At 44.5% G+C, this 18,682-nt stretch overlaps 1 protein-coding gene across 1 annotated transcript in view; it reads left to right on the forward strand.

The window, feature by feature from the left end:
- Positions 1-18,682, forward strand: part of mrpl33 (mitochondrial ribosomal protein L33) — a 72,527-nt gene that overhangs the window by 43,883 nt on the left and 9,962 nt on the right. The window contains exon 3 of the mRNA XM_078213529.1: positions 4,657-4,675. Coding sequence (XP_078069655.1) covers positions 4,657-4,675 — 19 coding nt within the window. The remainder of the gene's footprint in view (positions 1-4,656; positions 4,676-18,682) is intronic.

An 18,682-nucleotide genomic window follows, 5' to 3' on the forward strand; every position in this document is an offset into this window, starting at 1 on the left:
GTTTTCAGGCAGTGGGCGTGCATAGAACAGGAAAGCCTGCTGACAGCGGCAGGAACAGAAGATCCCGCCACCGGCCAATGGCGGGCTGCTTCCACCATGAAACATGTCGCAGGGGGAGCATGGAAAATCCCACCCACATTGTTTAAATTTTACAGCGAGAGATGATGTGCTGTTAAGTCAACAAATATAACAAGAATATAAGCTCTAGAACCTTTTAAAATACTTTGCTCTCACTGTGTGATGTACCTGGTCCCAGAATGGGCAGAAATATTTACTTCGAAGGTTTGCCAGTCTCCAATTGCAAGATGTGCTTTAAGCCTCCAACAATAAATGGGAGGGGAGACTGAAGAGGAAATAAAACTAATGCTTCAGAGGAAAGTCTGATTCATGGCTGGTGGTGTTCTTGAGAGTGGACAACACTGGTGAGGCAGTATTTATTGCCTGTGTGTGTTAAGGACCACCTGTTTAGTGGACTAGGGTCACATCTCAGCCAGACCAGGAAGGATATTCATGAACCAATGGGGTTTTCATGACAATCTGGAAGCTTTCATAGTTTCTTTTGGCCTGGTGCACACATGACCAGATTTATTTAATTCAGTTTCACAACTTGCCATGGTCGGATATCAGCTCAACAATCTCTCTGGTTAATCAGCTTGTCGCATAATCTCAAGGCTGCCATAACCAATTGTCCGAGCTGCATAAGCACCATTCAGTGGTTGTAATGGCCATGTGTATGTTTGTGAAGATATGATTCCTGCGAGGTTCAGACCACCACCTATCTACAGCTGATGTTGGTAGGTCAGTCACCCCCATAGGCTGCACTTGAGTGTGTACTTGATTCAGTTGGAGCACTTTGACCTCTTTGCTAGAAAGTTGAAGGTTCCAGGCCCACTCAAGGTCTTGTCTCACTTAATGCAGATTACTATTCCAATGCAGAAGTGAAGGGGTTCTTCATTGCAGGAGGTGCTATCCTTAACATGAGATGTTCGATCAATAGCTTGTCTCTTTCATGAGGATGTTTGTCAGTGATGTGGGACCTTAGAGGTGGCAAGGCCCTGCACAATGTCAAGGTCAAGGGATGGATACGAGTGGCAAAGTTCATGTACACGGTAAGATTAATTGAAGAAGACAGAATTCAAAGGCAAGAGGAATCTGGTCGAAGGTTGAAGTCATAGCAGATGAGTCACCATTTGTTGCATTTAACCATGCATGGTGACCTGAACAAATAGTCAGCCGATTAAACATGGTAATAGTGGCTGGTAACTTTCATAGAATCCCTACAATGCAGAAGGAGGCCATTCGGCCCATCGAGTCTGCTCCGACAACAATCCCATCCAGGCCCTATCCCCATAACCCCACACATTTACCCCGCTAATCCCTCTAACCTATGCATCCCGGGACACTAAGGTGCAATTTAGCACGGCCAATCAACCTAAACCACGCATCTTTGGACTGTGGGAGGAAACCCGCACAGACACGGGGAGAACATGCAAACTCCACACAGAGTGTGACCCAAGCCAGGAATTGAACCCAGGTCCCTGGAGTTGTAAGGCAGCAGTGCTAACCACTGTGCCACCGTGCCGCCCAGCTTTGTTGGATAGTTGCAGCCAAAGACATCGTTTTGATGAAATCCCTCCCCATACCACGGTTGGGATTTGGCAAATACATTAGCAATTTGATTCCTCAATGCTTTTATTACAGTATATTGTTGGGAAATACACCTTGACTGTTCTAATGGGCAATAGGTTCCTTCTATAAGGGTTATAATAGATTTTAAAGTTTATTTATTAATGTCCCAAGTAGGCTTACATCACCACTGCAGTGAAGTTACTGTGAAAATCCCCTAGTTGCCATATTCCAGTGCCTGTTTGGGTACACTGGGGGAAAATTTAGCATGGCCAATGCAGCTAACCAGCACCTCTTTCAGACTGTGGGAGGAAACCGGAGCACCCTGCTCACTGATCCCTGAGCAGCGGTGTGCCTCCGTGCTGGGTCCACTGTTATTTGTCATTTATATTAATGATTTGGATGAGAATATAGGAGGCATGGTTAGTAAGTTTGCAGATGCCACTAAGATTGGTGGCATAGTGGACAGTGAAGAAAGTTATCTCCAATTGCAACGGGATCTTTATCAATTGGGCCAGTGGGCTGACGAATGGCAGATGGAGTTTAATTTAGACAAATGCAAGGTGATGCATTTTGGTAGATTGAACCAGGACAGGACTTACTCAGTTAATGGTAGGGCATTGGGGAGAGTTACAGAACAAAGAGATCCAGGGGTACATGTTCATAGCTCCTTGAAAATGGAGTCACAGGTGGACAGAGTGGTGAAGAAGACATTCGGCATGCTTGGTTTCATTGGTCAGAACATTGAATACAAGAGTTGGGACGTCTTGTTGAAGTTGTACAAGACATTGGTAAGGCCACACTTGGAATACTGTGTGCAATTCTGGTCACCCTATTATAGAAAGGATATTATTAAACTAGAAAGAGTGCAGAAAAGATTTACTAGGATGCTACCAGGACTTGATGGTTTGGGTTATAAGGAGAGGCTGGATAGACTGGGACTTTTTTCTCTGGAGCGTAGGAGGCTGAGAGGTGACGTTATAGAGGTCTATAAAATAATGAGGGGCACAGATCAGCTAGATATTCAGTATCTTTTCCCAAAGGTAGGGGAGTCTAAAACTCGAGGGCATAGGCTTAAGGTGAGAGGGGAGAGATACAAAAGTGTCCAGAGGGGCAATCTTTTGACACACAGGGTGGTGAGTGTCTGGAACAAGCTGCCAGAGGTAGTAGTAGAGGCGGGTGCAATTTTACCTTTTAAAAAGCGTTTAGATAGTTACACGGGTAAGATGGGTATAGAGGGATATGGGCCAAATGCGGGCAATTGGGACTAGCTTAGGGGTTTAAAAAAAAAAGGACGGCATGGACAAGTTGGGCCGAAGGGCCTGTTTCCATGCTGTAAACCTCTATGACTCTATGCTACCCGGAGGAAACCCACGCAGACACGAGGAGTCAAGCAGATAGGGATCCAAACCAGGAATTGAACCCAGGTCTCAGGCGCTGTGAGGCAGTAGTGCTGACCACTGTGCCACTTTACTTGGAGCACTTTTCCGTATTCTATAATGTCAAATTTTCGTACTCTACTTCTAGAATAGGCAAATAGAAATAAAAGTACTTCCTTGCCCTATCTGGGTCCAACGTTCTTTCAGCAGTCAACAAGGCCCATAGGCACAGGCTTGGAGGGCCGAAGGGCCTGCTTCCTGTGCTGTACTGTTCTTTGTTCTTTGTTCTAGACAGCCCCATCTGAGTTGGCTTAAGTTGGCATAAAGTTTAACATCAAGACTAAAAGCAAAATACTGCTGACACTGGAAATCTAAAATAAGAATAAATAAAGCTGGAAAAAATTAGCAAGTCATGTGCATCTGTGGAGAGAAACAGAGTTAGTATTTCAGATTGACCCTTCAGAACCTGTGGTTGAGTTCTGATGAAAGATCATCACGTTAAAACTCCAGCCTTTTTTACTCTTAAACATTACAAAAGATTTTATATTTCTTGATTTTTTTTCCCCCCTCCCCTCTTTTTATGTAGTTTTAGTCATCCTTTAATGTTTGCCAGAACAGGTAGACCCAACACTGCAACATTCTCTCAGCAATACATTGAGGAATAGTCCAGATTCAATCCTACAGCACAAATCCTGAACAAAGCTGGAAACAGTAGTCTTCTGACTCCGAAGCATGCGTACTACCAGCTACGCCACATTGATAAGTATTGAAGTAGTGACTAAGTTCAGGCATTTGTTATCTTTAACCAGCATGGGAAGTATATTTCACTTTATTCTGATCCCGCATACAGCACACTCGGCCTGCTGCTCTGTCTGCGGCGCCCTTGGCCTTGTTGCCCTGCCTGCAACGCTTGCAGCGCAATGTTCATTTTGAGTAATGGCCAAGCAGATACGTGAATGTATTGGTCATGAACTCTCCTGTTGTAAGGCTCTGTTCCTATCACTAGGTGATGCTAATATTCTGTGTTAAGTACACGAGTGAGTAGCTCATAGAACACCTGTCATTGAATTTTATTCCACTTTATTGAATATGATTCAAGCCAAAAGGCAACTGTAACAGATTGATTACAAAGGAGTCGTCCAATATGTGATTAATGTCACAAGAATGAAAAATATACTCGGGAATTGTGTTAATTAACTATTGAATGCAGTGAATTTTCCTGAGGAGTCTTTATTGTAGATTTGTGGTGTGGGGCATATTGGTGGATTTTGTAAATGGTTATTTTATTATCATAGAAACCCTACAGTATAGAAAGAGGCCATTCGGCCCATCGAGTCTGCACCGACCACAATCCCACCCAGGCCCTACCCCCATATCCCTACATATTTACCCACTAATCCCTCTAACCTACGCATCTCAGGACACTAAGGGGCAATTTTGAGCATGGCCAATCAACCTAACCCGCACATCTTCGGACTGTGGGAGGAAACCGGAGCACTGGAGGAAACCCACGCAGACACGAGGAGAATGTGCAAACTCCAATATTATAATATTGATTTTGTTCAGATTGTAATGTGGCACTCTGAAGCTGAGTATATTTAAGTGAACTAATATTCTTTCTTTCTTTTTTTTTAATGTTGGACGATTGCAGTTGCCAAGAGCAAATCAAAGTAAGTCAATACTTGTATTATTTACAAAACAATATAATCATTGTTAATAATTACAAAAAATACTAAAGTTTTTTTTGCCTCCGTTTTTAATCAAGGATTACTTTATTAGGGAACTAGAGGGTGTTGTGGAGATAAGATGCAGCACTTTTTCACATTGCTGCCAGCGTGGTTGGTGAACAGTCATGCCAGCTTACGAAACATACAAATTAGAAGCAGGAAATAGCAGCAAGGTGGGCAAAAGTCTTCCAGACATCACTGAATACCATGCAGGTGCCTGGGGATTGGAGAAAGACTTCTGTTACTCCTACAATCAAATGAAGGAGCAAATGTGACTCACACCATTGTGTTTGACATCCATTGTGGGTACGGTTAAGGGAAGTCCTTGTCTTAGATAAGATCCTGGAACATCTGGATGGAAAATTAATCATTAAATGATAGTCAATATTGATTCAGAAAGGGGATACCTTGCAATTTAACTTGTTGCATTTTCCTGCGGGTGTAACAGCTTGATAAGAGGGCAGTGCCTGAGGAGTATTTGGATCTCAGTAAAGCCTCTGATATGGTCTCTCCGGAAAGGGTGATACGGAAAATAAAGTTAGTGGATATTAGAGGCAATATTTTGCATTGGCTATGCTATTGGATGATTCATAGAAGCCAGAGGGTGTTGGTACAGGGAGAATATGGAGTACCATGGCACATTTTGGGGACCTATTTTGTTCACCATCTTCATCAATGGTCTGTTGCTCTGGATCACAAGTGCAATGGTTTAATAGCGAATGATACAAGGTAGAAGATTCGAAGCCTGAACAGGTTAAACTCGAGCAGGATTTGAGTACATTTGGTAATTGGTCAGGTAGGTGGCAAATGATTTTATGCAGGAAAATGCCTCAAGTTCCCCAGCACTGGTGCTTTCTTTGCTTTGTGTCTGGTGCTGATGGAGACTCATTAACAGGTATGATTAGTTAAGAAATTCATTATCAATGTGTTACATGACTAATGGTGAACTAGATGGACTTTGATCATTTTCATTTAGCAGTTCCTATGTTATCATAAGCCACGCAATGATGTGAGTAATGTTGGAATTAGGGGAATTACTTCGTCAAAAAAAAAATTTCCGATGACTTGTAAATGGTTTGTAAATTCATTGCTGGAGCAGCACGGTGGCACAGTGGTTACCACTGCTGCCTCACAGCGCCACGGACCCGAGTTCGATTCCCGGCTTGGGTCACTGTCTGTGAGGAGTTTGCACGTTCTCCCAGTGTCTGGGTTTCCTCCGGGTGCTCCGGTTTCCTCCCACAGACCAAAGATGTGCGGGTTAGATGGATTCGCCATGCTAAATTGCCCCTTTGTGTCAGGGAGATGTGCAGGGTAAATACATGGGGTTTGACAGGGATGAGGCCTGGGTTGGATTGTTGTTGTTGCAGGCTTGATGGGCCGAATGGCCTCTTTCTGCACTGCAGAGATTCTGTGATATGGTAGAGAGTCATGGGAAGATCCCTGATCTGGCCCTAAATTTGCATCAAGTTAGTGGGTGAGTTTAGTGTCCCCTTATGGAAAATGCGTATGTTTGGACATCAGATAATTACCAGACTGGGCAGGGATTTGATACTCCTTGAATACTATGGGACTGTCGATCCTCACAGTTGAGAATGAGGAAATACTCCATTGGTGAAATGCTAGAATGTAGCCAGCAGCAGTGGAACCATATACCTGGGAGGGAATGGAGATAATAGGAAAGAAAATATAACCTAATTCCCTGGACCTCCTTGGGCTGCTATATACTCCGGACTGTGTCACAGTGAATCCACTGCTGGAGTGTGCTAGTAAGAAGTTTAACAACTGCTAGAGCAGCCCTGTGATTCCACAATAATTTTTCTCTACTTATGGGGTACCTACTTTTAACACAGAGGAGTGGGAGATCCACACTCTCTCCCTTAATATGGTGAAGTGGTAAAGACATGCTGTCTCTCTCTCTCTGTCTTCATACAGTGGGGTGGGAAATCCACAGTCCCTTCAGCAATGCCTTCTATGTCTTGATCCCATTACTTGGCAGCAAGAATCATTAACTCGCACAGCAGTAGGCCAGGGTGACAGAGCGAGGTGTAGCAGCGTATATGTAGAACATTAGCATACAGATGCCATGCTTCAGCAATCCAATTTTTAAAAATGTCACTATATAAACGCAGCTTGACAGCATGCAGTGTTAGTTTGTATTTGCTTATTTTAAAATGGTGCTGATATGATAATCTAGGTGAAAGGTTGGGAGCGAAAACCCCTTTCACAATGTCTATTAATTGGAGGGCCAGGCTTGTGAATTACATCCCTGGGTCGGCAGTGTGGAGGGGAGGGTTTCTGCAATCTTATTGGTATTTCACTGAAGAGTGAGCGTGACTTTTGCTTCAAACAACCTTTCATCTGACCAGGATTGCACATTTTTTCTTTTGTGGCACTGTTTCAGAGGCACCTGTAGCGAGGGCAGGGCTGGCCAGGAACACAAAGAAATCCGTCCTGTTTTAGTGTGTAAAAAGTTGTGGTTTGAAGGGTTTGGTCTTTTCTGTTGTCATTCGCTGTAGGAAATAGTTCACTTTGTGTACGTCAGAGCCACTTCACTGTAATTGCCGTGCTGGGTATCTGTTATTTCCATTTCAGCAGTAACTATTTGCATTACTTACTGTTTGTCCTTCTGACGGTCTTGTACTTGATTCTTTGATATCTTTTTATCAGTTGCACTTTGTTTTTCTTCTAATTATTTTTGAGTCACTTCCTTTTTGGAGGAAATTATTCATCTATCATATTTCTCATTTTGGTGGTGGGAGGGAAGAAATATGGTTGTTCCTCAGCTGCTGTCAGTGGCACTCTGCACCCCCCAGTCAGGGTTTCTCTCACTTATAGAATGGCTGCTTTATATGTGAAGAGTCACTGAGGTGATTTCAGATCCTTATACAATACCAATTCCAACTTTGCTGGTTCCTCAACTCCCCCACCCCCAAACTGGTCCTAACACATGATTTTTAGAGTTTATTTATTGGTGTCACAAGTTGGCTTACATTAACACTGCAATGAAGTTACTGTGAAAATCCCCTAGTCGCCACACTCCGGCACCTGTTCGGGTACACTGAGAGAGAATTTAGCGTGGCCAATGTACCTAACCAGCACGTCTTTGGGCTGTGGGACGAAACCGGAGCACCCGGGGAAGTTGCTAGAGTCAATAATCAAGGATTTCATAACTCGGCATTTGGAAGGCAGTGGTATAATCAGACAAAGTCAGCATGGATTTACAAAAGGGAAATCATGCTTGATGAATCTATTGGAATTCTTTGAGGATGTAACTAGTAGAGTTGACCAAGGAGAACCAGTGGATGTGGTTTAGTTAGACTTTCAGAAGGCTTTTGACAAGGTTTCACATAACAGACTACTATGTAAAGTTAAAGCACATGGGATTGCAGGTAATGTCTTGAGATGGATAGAGAGCTGGTTAGCAGATAGGAAACAAAGAGTTGGCATAAATGGGTCTTTTTCTGATTGGCAGTCAGTGACGAGTGAGGTTCTGCAGGGATCTGTGCTAGGACCCCAACTGTTCACATTCATATATTAATGATTTGGAAGAGGGAACTGAATGTATTATCTCCAAATTTGCAGATGAGACAAAGTTGGATGAGAGGATGAGCTGTGAGGAGGATGCAAAAGTTATTCAGTGTGATTTGGACGGACTGTGTGTGTGGGCATCAGCATGGCAGATGCAGTATAATGTGGATAAATGTGAGGTTATACACTTTGATAGCAATAAGAAGAAGACAGATTATTACTTGAATGGGTATAAATTTAGAGAGGTGATTACTCAATAAGATCATGGAGTCCTCATGCATCAATCCATAAGACCATAAGGCATAGGAGCAGAATTAGGCCACTCGGCCCATCGAATCTGCTCCGCCATTCAATCATGGCTGATATTTTTCTCATCCCCATTCTCCTGCCTTTTCCCCATAACCCTGACACGTTTATTAATCAAGAACCTATCTATCTCTGTCTTAAAGACACTGAATGACCTGGTCTCCACAGCCTTCTGCAGCAAAGAGTTCCACAGATTTACCACTCTCTGGCTGAAGAAATTCTTCCTCATCTCTGTTTTAAAGGATCGTCCCTTTACCCTGAGGTTGTGCCCTCCGGTTCTAGTTTTTCCTATATCCTCTCCACGTCCACTCTATCCAGGCCTCACAGTATCCTGTAAGTTTCAATAAGATCCCCCCTCATCCTTCTAAACTCCAACGAGTACAGACCCAGAGTCTTCAACCGTTCCTCATACGGCAAGCTCTTCATTCCAGGGATCATTCTTGTGAACCTCCTCTGGACCCTTTCCAAGGTCAGCACATCCTTCCTTAGATATGGGGCCCAAAACTGCTCACAATACTCCAAATATGGTCTTACCAAAGCTTTATACAGCCTCAGAAGTACATCCCTGCTCTTGTATTCTAGCCCTCTCGACATGAATGCTAACATTGCATTTGCGTTCCTAACTGCCGACTGAACCTGCACGTTAACCTTAAGAGAATCTGGAACAATGACTCCCAGTTGCTGAAAGTAAGCGCGCAGTTACAGCAGGCAGTAAAGAAGGCAAATGGTATGTTGGCCTTCATAGCAAGAGGATTTGAGGATAGGGATGTTTTTGCTGCAATTGTACAGGGTTCGTGAGGCCACACCTGCAGTATTTTGTGCAGTTTTGGTGTCCTTATCTGAGGAAGGATGTCCTTGCTGTAGAGGGAGTACAGCGAAGCTTTACCAGGCTGATTCCTGGGATGGCAGGTCTGTCATATGAGGAGAGACTAAGTCAGTTAGGATTATATTCACTGGAGTTTAGAAGAGTGAGAGGGGATCTCATAGAAACTTATAAAATTCTAACGTGATTAGACAGGGTAGATTTAGAAAGAATGTTCCCAGTGATGGGGGAGTTCAGAACTCGAGGTCATAGTTTGAGGGTAACCTTTTAGAAGTGAGGTGAGGAGAAATTTCTTCACCCAGCGGGTGGTGAATGTGTTGAATTCACTACCACAGAATTTAGGTGAGGCCAACATGTTGACTAATTACAAGGAGAAATTAGATATAGCTCTTGGGACTCGAGGGATATGGGGGAAGGGGTGTCGATGATCGGCCATGATCAAAATGAATGGCGGAGCAGGCTCGAAGGGCTGAATGGCCTAATCCTGCTTCTTGTTTCTATGTTTCACCTGGAGGAAACCCACGCAGAGACGGGGAGAAGGTGCAGACTTCACAAAGACAGTGGCCCAAGCTGGGAATCGAACCTGGATCCCTGGCGCTGTGAGGCACTGTGCTAACCACTGTGCCACCAAGCCACCCCATGATCCTCATGAGTCTAAAGCTGTCCATCTGCTGGCTAGAATCTGTCAGGATGTCCAAGATGGACTGAATGAAGCATTGTACCCTTGATGGGTACATCAACCCCCCACTATCAAAAATAGGTGTATTTGTTCTTTAAATGTTTGGATTTAGTGCACAGCCTTGAACCAGTAAAACCATCAGTTAAATAAAAGCAAATTACTGCAGATGCTGGAATCTGAAACCGAAAGAGAAAATGCTGGATAATCTCAGCAGGTCTGGCAGCATCTGTAAGGAGAGAAAAGAGCTGACGTTTCGAGTCCAGATGACCCTTTGTCAAAGCTAAAAGGCATAGAAAGTGGGAGATATTTATACTGCAGGGGGAGGGAATGAAAGATGAGTCAAAGCCACAGAAACCAGGGGAAAGTCTAAGAGGAGCTAAGAGAGTCTATAGAGAGAATAGAAGGTGTGAATGGCCAAACGGCAGAGAAGCTGAAATCAGAGGGTAAACTGTGACAGATGAAGATATGGGGGAGGGGGGAGATGAGTGGGAGAGAGGTAAAATTGAGAAAAAGGGGGAAAAGGAAGCCACCAGTTCTCTGGTTTAATCACTGATGAAAATATGATTTGATTTGATTTATTATTGTCACAATGTATTAACATAGTGAAAAGTATTGTTTCTTGCGCGCTATACAGACAAAACATACCATTCATACAGAAGGAAAGGAAAGAGTGCAGAATGTAGTGTTACAGTCATAGCTAGGGTGTAAAGAAAGGTCAAATTAATGCGAGGTAGGTCCATTCAAAAGTCTGACAGCAGCAGGGAAGAAGCTGTTCTTGAGTCAGTTGGTACGTGACCTCAGACTTTTGTATCTTTTTCCTGATGGAAGAAGGTGGAAGAGAGAATGTCCAGGGTGCGTGGGTTCCTTAATTATGCTGGCTGCTTTGCCGAGGCAGCGGGAAGTGTAGAGTCAATGGATGGGAGGCTGGTTTGTGTGATGGATTGGGCTACATTCACCTTTTTGTAGTTCCTTGTGGTCTTGGGCAGAGCAGGAGCCATACCAAACTGTGGTATAACCAGAAAGAATGTTTTCCATGGTGCATCTGTAAAAGTTGGTGAGAGTCGTAGCTGACATACCAAATTTCCTTAGTTTTCTGAGAAAGTAGAGGCGTTGGTGGGCTTTCTTAACTATAGTGTCGGCATGGGGGGAACCAGGACAGGTTGTTGGTGATCTGGACACCTAAAAACCTAATGCTCTTGACCATTTCTATTTCGCCCCCTTTGATGTGGATAGGGGCATGTTCTCCTCTACGCTTCCTGAAGTCGATGACAATCTCCTTTGTTTTGTTGACATTGAGGGAGAGATTATTGTTGCCACGCCAGTTCACCAGATTCTCTATCACATTCCTGTACTCTGTCTCATCATTGTTTGAGATCCAACCCACTACGGTGGTGTCGTCAGCAAACCTGAAAATTGAATTGGAGGGGAATTTGGCCACACAGCCATAGATGTATAAGGAGTATAGTAGGGGGCTGAGAACACAGCCTTGTGGGACACCGGTGTTGAGGATGATCATGGAGGAGGTGTTGTTGCCTATCCTTACTGATTGTGGTCTGTGAGTTAGGAAGTTCAGGATCCAGTCGCAGAGGGAGGAGCCGAGGCCCAGGCCACGGAGTTTGGAGATGGGTTTCATGGGAATAATAGTGTTGAAGGCTGAGCTGTAGTCAATAAATAGGAGTCTGACATAGATGTCCTTGTTATCCAGGTGTTTCAGGGTTGAGTGCAGGGCCAGGGAGATGGTGTCTGCTGTGGACCTGTTGCAGCGGTAGGCGAACTGTAGTGGATCCAGGTAGTCCGGGAGGCTGGAATTGATTCGTGCCATGACTAGCCTTTCGAAGCACTTCATAATGATGGAGTGTGGGGGAGAGGTAAAATTGAGGAAAAGGGGGGAAAGGGAAGCCACCAGTTCTCTGGTCTAATCACTGATGAAAATATGGTAAAAATCAGATCCTGTGGTTAGCAATCCGATTCTATCCTGATTGTGTGTTTTGTCCCACAGGCAAAGAAAATCGGGTGTAATTTATCTTCACCAATTCCACCTCTCTACACTGGGACTTTAGAGAATCATTTTCATTAACAAAGAGCAACAGAAGAACTATCTTGCTTCCACGCACCTTGTTACTTCAATTTTTTCTTGCATTTAAAAATGTTAATTCATTGGAATAGAAGTTCGAATTGAACCATTCTTCAAACTCAAATTTGAGTGAAGTGAAGTCGGCTGTATTTTAGTTATAGGAATCGATGGCACTGTGGTTATGTTACTGGACTCGTGACCCAAAGGCCTGAGCTAATGATCCGGGAACAGGCTCCTATTTTCTCCATGTACGCATTGTTTAGAAATGACTTAATGAGTTCAAATCCCACCACAACAGCTGAGGAATTTAAATTCAGTTAATAATTAAATCTGGAATAAGAAGCTACTATCTAATGGTGACCATCCAACTACCAGAAGGTCTGACTCACTGATGTCTCTTGGGGGAGGAAATCTGCTGCCCTCACCCGGTCTGGTCTGTACAGAACTGTTCTGTAGAATCATAGAATCCCTGCAGTGCAAAAGGAGGCCATTCAGCCCAATTGGTTCTGCACTGACTCAGCATCTCATCCAGGCCCATCCCCACCCTATTCCTGTAAACCCATGTATTTACCCCACTAATCCCCCTATCCTGTACATCTTGGGACACTAAGGGGCAATTTAGCATGGCCAATCCACCTAACCTGCACATCTTTGCATTGTTGACAAAGGGTCATCTGGACTCGAAACGTCAACTCGTTCCTCTCCTTACAGATGCTGCCAGACCTGCTGAGATTTTCCAGCATTTTCTCCTTTGGTTGCACACCTTTGGAATGTGGGTGGAAACTGGAGCACCCAGAGAGGTGGGAACGTACAAACTTCACACAGGCAGCCACCCAAGGCCGGAATCGAACCCGGGTCCCTGGCGCTATGAGGCAGCGGTGCTAACCACCTTGCCGCCCAAGAAAGATCATTTAGATCCGAAACTTCAGCTCTGTTTTTCTCTCTCCACAGATGCTGCTGGGTTTATCCAGCATTTTGTGTTGTTATTTCAGATTTCCAGCATCTTGCAGTATTTTACTTTTGTTCTGAAGGAAATAAGCTAACTTTTGCAGCAGCACTATCTGAAGAGAGGTTTTTCCGGCTTGTCTCCTCTTCAGTGTAATTTGAGACCAGAGGTATTCAGATGATGAGAGTTGATTGTTATGCCAACCTCCCTATATTGCACAAATGAAGTCACTTAGCGGGATCAAATCCATTCAGTGTCTGCTTTTAGTCCAAACTGAAATGTGGAAGTATTTTACTCAAAGGCTGCTATTATCTTAAGCCCTGTATGCATTGTCTAAAAATGACCTCACTGCAGGGTTTTATTGGTGTGACTGGGTCTATAATGTATGTTTGTTAAGCCTGGTTATCGCTCTAAACTGTCTCACCTTTGTATTCAGTGAGGTTTTGACATTGACAAATGGAAACATGGGACAAGATCTTGGCTCAGCCATGGCAAGAACATTGCTTGTGTAAGACCAGAAAAAACCGTTTTGATCCATCTGGTCTGTGTTGGAGATTAGGAAAGATTTTTAATAATAATGATAGTCTCCAGTTCCTAAATCTTAATTTTCAACTCTCAATGCTGAGTTTCCGTGATCATTTCATATGTTTGTTGACTGCTCTTTAAGTCAAACTCTCAATTTTTCAATTAGCACGATTGTTCACATAATGCGTATTTATGTGGATTTTTTTCAGTTTGTTTGCAACGTGTGGGTGATGCTGGTAAGGCTGCAATTGGTACCAGCTTCCCCTGAGGGGGAGGGGCTGTCTCCTTGGACTGCTGCAGTGATGGTCTCATTGGTTAGGAATTCCAGGACTTTGACCCAGTTTTAAGTTTATCTATCAGTGTCACAAGTAGGCTTACATTAACGCTGCGATGAGGTTACTGTGAAAATCCCCTAGTCGCCACACTCCGGCGCCTGTTCAGGTACACTGAGGGAGAATTTAGCATGGCCAATACACCTAACCAGCACGTCTTTCAGACTGTGGGAGGAAACTGGAGCACCCTGAGGAAACCCACGCAGACACGGGGAAAATGTGCAGGCTGCACACAGTGACCCAAGCCGGGAATCGAACTCGGGTCCCTGGTGTTGTGAGGCAGCAGTGCTAACTACTGTGCCACTGTGCTGCCCGGTGACTATGAAGGCCTGGCAGTACATGACGAGGTGAAGCTGGTTTGTGTCTTGGAGGGTATGTTTGAGTGTTGGTCTTCCAATAATTTTGCTGTTCTCATCTTTCACCATAGTAAGAAGTCTCACAACACCAGAGTAAACTCCAGCAGGTTTATCTGGAATCACGAGCTTTCGGAGCGCTGCTCCTTCATCAGGTGAGTGGAAGAGCAACACTCCGAAAGCTCATGATTCCAAATAAACCTGTTGGACTTTAGCCTGGTGTTGTGAGACTTCTTACTGTGCTTACCCCAGTCCAACGCCAGCATCTCCACATCTTTCGCCATGGTAGAGGCAGAGAGGTGCTGTCAGTGGAAGCTTTGGTGCGCTCTATTCCAGTGGGTAGTTGCTACAACAGTAACACTGGACCAGTGAGGGAGGGACTGGTTTTCAGACCACTCAGGGGGGCACTGGTCAATCAAACATCTCTGTCCTGGGTGCTGTTGACCTTTGGGTGCTGCAGCTGCTTGATGAACATTCAATCACACTCTGCCTGTCAATCAAAGCTTATCAGGAGTGAGGTTCATGTGGAGTTGAGTCCACAATTAGATCAGCAATGACCTTATTGAATAGCAGAGCAGGCTTGAGCGGCTGAATGGCCTTCTGCTCCTAATTTGAATATTCATAGTGTGGTGTATATTTCCAAACACTGCAGTGTTACTGTGAAAGATTAAACTGTTACACATGCTTAAAGTGTACCAGATTCCCTTGCTATTTTTAATGGATGTTAAGGGTTTATACAATATCGCACGGCATAATTTCTAGGCTTTAGTGTACTACGTATCTCAGAAACATTATGGGTTTTAATGAATGAAAGCGTTGTGACTCAGGCTATGAGCTTGTGTTGTTGGACTGACTGTGAAAGGCAATAAACAGCTCCAGTGACCTTTAGTCAGTGTACACAAACCATCACACTTCATCCACTCCCAATAGGTGCAGATTCTAAGTATTCTATTGTATTTTTAGTACCGGTTGGTAAGATACCAAGACTTTTAGTACACTCATGCTGTAGACAGGGATAACGTTCTGACAAAATTGCTGGAAGTATATGATATCCCTGTCATCATCTAAAAGGTTGTTGTTATTGTTGTTGTTAAACTCCTTTGCTAAGACCAGTTTATGGTCAGTCTGAGTTTCATGGAAATGCGTAAGTTGGAAGGTCACAGATTTGATTCCTGACTATTGTGAGCTTTACACCTCCTAATGAGGCCAGCAGGTTGGAACAGTGGCACGGCTGCCTCATAGCGCCAGGGACCTGGGTTCGATTCCTGGCTTGGGTCACTGTCTATGGGGAGTTTGCACGTTCTCCCCATGTCTGCATGGGTTTCCCCCGGGTACTCCGGTTTCCTCCCACAGTCCAAAAAACGTGCTGATTAGGTGAATTGGCCACGCTAAATTCTCCCTCAGTGTTACCCGAACAGGCGCTGGAGTGTGGCGACTAGGGGACTTTCACAGTAACTTCATTGCAGTGTTAATGTAAGCCTACTTGTGACAATAAATAAACTTTTAAAAACTTTGCATCTGTGGGGATGCTGTGACTGCCCTTGCTGTCTGAGGGCGCAGTAAGAAGTCTCACAACACCAGGTTAAAGTCCAACAGGTTTATTTGGTAGCACGAGCTGTTGGACTTTAACCTGGTGTTTTGAGACTTCTTACTGTCCCCACCCCAGTCCAATGCCGGAATTTCCACATCATGTCTCTGAGGGGAGAGAGAGTTAAAAACCATCCCGTATTCCTCTTCTGCCTGCTATCCAGTGACTCCTGTTAGGTGGCTGCTGTAAGAGGGCAGGCTTATGTTCTGCAGTGATGCACCTCCCACTGAAACAATGTGCCAATACCGTTCAGAGTCATCCGTGAAGAACGGGCATATGTAAAATATTCCTGGAGTTGAGATGTGAGAAGAAGGCGAGGGAAGAAAATGTGCAAATCGTGTTTTTAAATCATGTTTCTGAGAAGTTGGTAGGCTGTGCACCTCATTAACTCCCGCTATTATTCAAACATGTTACATTGGCCGCACCTAATTCGTGGAAAGTGAAAATTTTATTTTAACCCTTGAGTGGTGTGTATATTAGTGGTGTATTTTAACCCTTGAGTAGCCGCTCTTGTGGGCAGCACGGTGGTACAGTGGTTAGCACTGCTGCCTCACAGCACCAGGGACCCGGGTTCGATTCCCGGCTTGGGTCACTGTCTGTGTGGAGTTTGCACATTCTCCCCGTGTCTGCGTGGATTTCCTCCGGGTGCTCCGGTTCCCTCCCACAGTCTGAAAGATGTTCTGGTTAGGTGCATTGACCTGAACAGAAGCCGGACTCTGGCGACTAGGGGAATTTCACAGTAACTTCATTGCAGCGTTAATGTAAGCCTTATTTGTGACTAATAAATAAAAACTTTAAACTTTAAGAGGGAGTAATTTATGAGACAAAGTTTATCTTTTAAGTTCTATTTGAAGAACAAAATTAAGAAATGCCCAACTTGAAAATACCTCTAGTAGATAAATGAAGCTTAGAAACAGGAAAGGCGCAGTCACTATGTTGGGGGTGTACTACAGGCCCCCCAACAGCCCAAGGGAAGTGGAAGAATGGATATGTCAGGAGATACTGGATAGGTGCAGGAAATATAGGGTTGTTGTAGTGGGAGACTTCAATTTCCCTGGTATAGACTGGAAATCGCTGAGGGCAGGGACTCTGGATGGTGAGGCATTTGTAAAATGTGTACAGGAGGGTTCGTTGGAACAATATGTGGACAGCCCAACTAGAGAGGGGGCTATACTGGACCTGGTGCTGGGGAATGAGCCCGGTCAGGTCTTCAAAGTTTTGGTTGGGGAACATGTGGCAAATAGTGACCACAATTCTGTTAGCTTTAGGATAGTGATGGAAAAGGATGAGTGGTGTCCCAAGGGTAAGGTGTTGGATTGGGGGAAGGCTAACTTTATTGGGATCAGGCAGAAATTGGCAGCTCTTGATTGGGAGAGGCTGTTTGAGGGTAAATCCACATCTGGTATGTGGCAGTCTTTTAAGGAACGGTTGTTAGGGCTACAGGACAAGCATGTGCCTGTAAAAAAGAAGGATAGGAAGGGTAGGATTAGAGAACCGTGGATAACCAGGGAAATTGAGGGACTGGTCAAAAGGAAAAGAGAGGCGTATGTTAGGTCCAAGCAGCTAAAAACGGAGGGAGCTCTGGATGAGTATAATGAAAGTAGGAAAATACTCAAACGGGGAATTAGAAGAGCAAAAAGGGGTCACGAAATGTTCTTGGCAGACAGGATTAAGGAGAATCCCAAGGCATTTTATTCATACGTTAGGAACAAAAGGGTTGTTAGGGAAAAAATCGGACCTCTCAGGGACAAAAGTGGGGACTTATGCTTGGAGCCCAAAGAGGTAGGGGAGATCCTAAATGAATACTTTGCGTCGGTATTCACTAAGGAGAGGGATGTGTTGACTGGGAGTGTCTCGGAGGGGAGTGTTGAACCGTTGGAGAAAATCTCCATTACAAAGGAGGAAGTGTTAGGTTTGTTAGAGAATATAAAGACTGACAAATCCCCAGGGCCTGATGGAATCTATCCAAGGCTGCTCAGGGAGACGAGAGGTGAAATCGTTGGGCCTCTGACGCAAATCTTTGTCTCGTCACTGGACACAGGTGAGGTCCCAGAGGATTGGAGGATAGCCAATGTGGTCCCGTTAGTTAAGAAGGGTAGGAAGGATAACCCGGGTAATTATAGGCCGGTGAGCTTGACGTCCGTGGTGGGGAAGTTGTTGGAGAAGATTCTTAAAGATAGGATGTATGCGCATTTAGAAAGGAATAAACTCATTAACGATAGTCAACATGGTTTTGTGAGAGGGAGGTCATGCCTCACGAACCTGGTGGTGTTTTTTTTTGAAGAAGTGACCAAAATGGTTGACGAAGGAAGGGCTGTGGATGTTGTCTATATGGACTTTAGTAAAGCATTTGACAAAGTCCCTCATGGTAGGCTAGTGAAAAAGGTTGGATCCCATGGGATAAAGGGGGAGGTGGCTAGATGGGTGGAGAACTGGCTTGGTCATAGAAGACAGAGGGTGGTAGTGGAAGGGTCTTTTTCCGGCTGGAGGCCTGTGACTAGTGGTGTACCGCAGGGCTCTGTATTGGGACCTCTGCTGTTTGTGATTTATATAAATGATCTGGAAGAAGGAGTAACTGGGGTGATCAGTAAGTTTGCGGACGACACAAAACTGGCAGGACTTGCAGATAGTGAGGAACATTGTCAGAGGCTACAGAAGGATATAGATAGGCTGGAAATTTGGGCAAGGAAATGGCAGATGGAGTTCAATCCTGATAAATGCGAAGTGATGCATTTTGGTGGGAATAATGTAGGGAGGAGCTACACGATAAATGGAAGAACCATAAAGGGTGTAGAG

Source organism: Mustelus asterias, chromosome 5, assembly GCF_964213995.1.
Source record: "Mustelus asterias chromosome 5, sMusAst1.hap1.1, whole genome shotgun sequence".
Lineage (NCBI taxonomy): Eukaryota > Metazoa > Chordata > Chondrichthyes > Carcharhiniformes > Triakidae > Mustelus > Mustelus asterias.